This window comes from Drosophila montana, unplaced genomic scaffold, assembly GCF_035044405.1.
Source record: "Drosophila montana isolate Dmon_TW-CO22-7 unplaced genomic scaffold, ASM3504440v1 contig_1687_1, whole genome shotgun sequence".
In the NCBI taxonomy this organism is placed as follows: Eukaryota; Metazoa; Arthropoda; class Insecta; order Diptera; family Drosophilidae; genus Drosophila; species Drosophila montana.
The window spans coordinates 664,893-666,905 of record NW_026996616.1 but is presented as its reverse complement, the minus strand read 5'-3'; the positions used below and the strand labels follow the sequence as shown (position 1 = coordinate 666,905).

The following is a 2,013-nucleotide window of genomic DNA, read 5'->3' as shown; positions in this document are numbered from 1 at the left end:
CATTGAAGGCAATTTGAAAAAGGAAATCTTATCGAATGTAAATTATAAATTTTATTAAAATATATATATGTATATGCATTTATTTGAAATGTTGGCTCTGCAATTCTGTAATGTTTCAATTGAATGTCGTGTGGATGAGGCATAGTCACAATGTAAATAAACTTCTTGAAATGCGAACGAAACTCAAATTTGTTTGCTTCAATCACTCCAAATACGAAATTCAGTTGAAAGCACATGAAAAACACTTGATGATTTAATTGATTCCTGCAACGATGATTGCAATTGAAATTGAATGCGAAATTGAATGCGAAATTGAATGCGAAATTGTGTGCGTTGTTCAATGCGATGGACTCACTCAGTTTTCAATGGCGCATCGGTCGACAGCCTGCTGCAATCGTTGCTCCAAATTGACGAGCCGGGAGCCCATGTTCGCCAGGACGTGTATCTGCATGCTGAGCATATCCTCGGCCTCGCGCTGCTGCAGTATCAAGCCATTGAAGTCGATGGTCAGCTGCTCCCGCATCAGCCAGAAGGTGCCCACGCATACGGTGCACATGATTAGCCACAAGTTCAACAGCTTCTCGCCATCGCTGAGCACCTGGCTGGCCGGATTCTTTTGTAGCTGATACGCTGCGTCCAGGATCAGGTAACTTATCTTATCCTCCATCACGTTGAACATGACAAAGGTTAACGCAATTACGAACAGATTTGTCGTGGCAAGAAGATTTTTTCGAAAATCGATCATTTCTTATTATATATTTATCAAAAATTTACTGCTACACGAGACTAGATAAATAGAACGTGTACGGGCGACTGAGCTTAAAATCCATATGTGCCTACTCCCTACTTTGACAGCATTGCCATGGATTGCTATTAGTTAGTTTCTCTATGTATCGAATGTACAAACAATTTTGAAATAGTTGTCCAAAGCTCTTGATATCCTTCTCTTATGTTAGGCGCAAAGTGCGGGCAAGTTTGGCTAGGATTTCTGGGCATTCAGTGGCTCGATCTGCTCGAACTCCATATATATACTGCTTCGAGCTTTGAGTAATATCTGTACCAAGTTTCAGCAAGATACCTTCACTGGGAGCCGAGTTCACATAGGCAGCTATATGATCTAGCACTCGGATGCTCAAAAGATTTCGCAGACATGTTGCGAGAATAGTTATGCTCGCAATTGTTAAATTTGGTAAAGATATCTGAGAAAACAAAAAAGTTATTCACATAAAACTAATTTATCGAGCGATCTTATCTGGTTTGAAAACGGAACTGGAACTGAACCGAAATTTGACATATAAACATGTTAATTGTATTTAATTAATTTTACTTTTAATTTTTAATGGAACTTTCTTAGATTTCTTATTTATAGTATTTATGCTGGGCTTATTTCAATTTTAATCGCAAGCCAAATCAATTAGTCTTTGCTGCCATTTCAATCGAATTGAATTGATTTCAATTTCAATCTGCTGCGCCGGCAGCGCTCTCTGCTGCGCGCGCTCATTTGTTGTTCTTCCTTTTCATTCATTTTGGCGCGCTCTCCCACAAAATTCCAGCAGCCTAAATACCCATACAAGCAAGGCAATTGAATGTGAATGGGGAGAGAGAGCGAGCGCGCGAGAGAGAGCGTAAGCTGTTGGTGGTTGATTGGCTGGCTGGCTGGCTGGCTGGCTGGCTGCAAGCAGAGCTGAGCACGCAACATGACGTGCCTGGCGAGAATCAGTCACGTTGCGTCTGCGCCTCTGACAGGACGTTCCGTTTCGTTCGTGCGAGAATATTTTCATTTCATTTTTCGTTTCCTTTTGCACTTCACGGATTTTTTGGATTATATATACGCTGTTTTCGTTTTTTTTTGTTTGTTGGTTTTCTGTTTTTTTTTTTTTGTCGTGTGAAAATTTAGTTTTTTGGGCTAAAAACGTAAAAAGGTAAAGATAAGAAGACAAGTGCATTGCGATTAGCTATTAAAAATGCATTAAATATGGAAAATCAGCCAACCCTCCAGCGAGCAGTCCGGCG

At 40.3% G+C, this 2,013-nt stretch overlaps 1 protein-coding gene across 1 annotated transcript; it reads right to left on the bottom strand.

The window, feature by feature from the left end:
- Window positions 1–243: 243 nt before the first annotated feature.
- Window positions 244–830, bottom strand: LOC135440849 (uncharacterized). The gene is made up of 2 exons (XM_064700225.1): window positions 356–830; window positions 244–264 (listed from the first exon to the last, which is right to left on the bottom strand). The coding sequence occupies exon 1, from the start codon at window positions 743–745 to the stop codon at window positions 356–358; it is 390 nt and encodes a 129-aa protein (XP_064556295.1). The 5' UTR covers window positions 746–830; the 3' UTR covers window positions 244–264.
- Window positions 831–2,013: the final 1,183 nt, after the last annotated feature.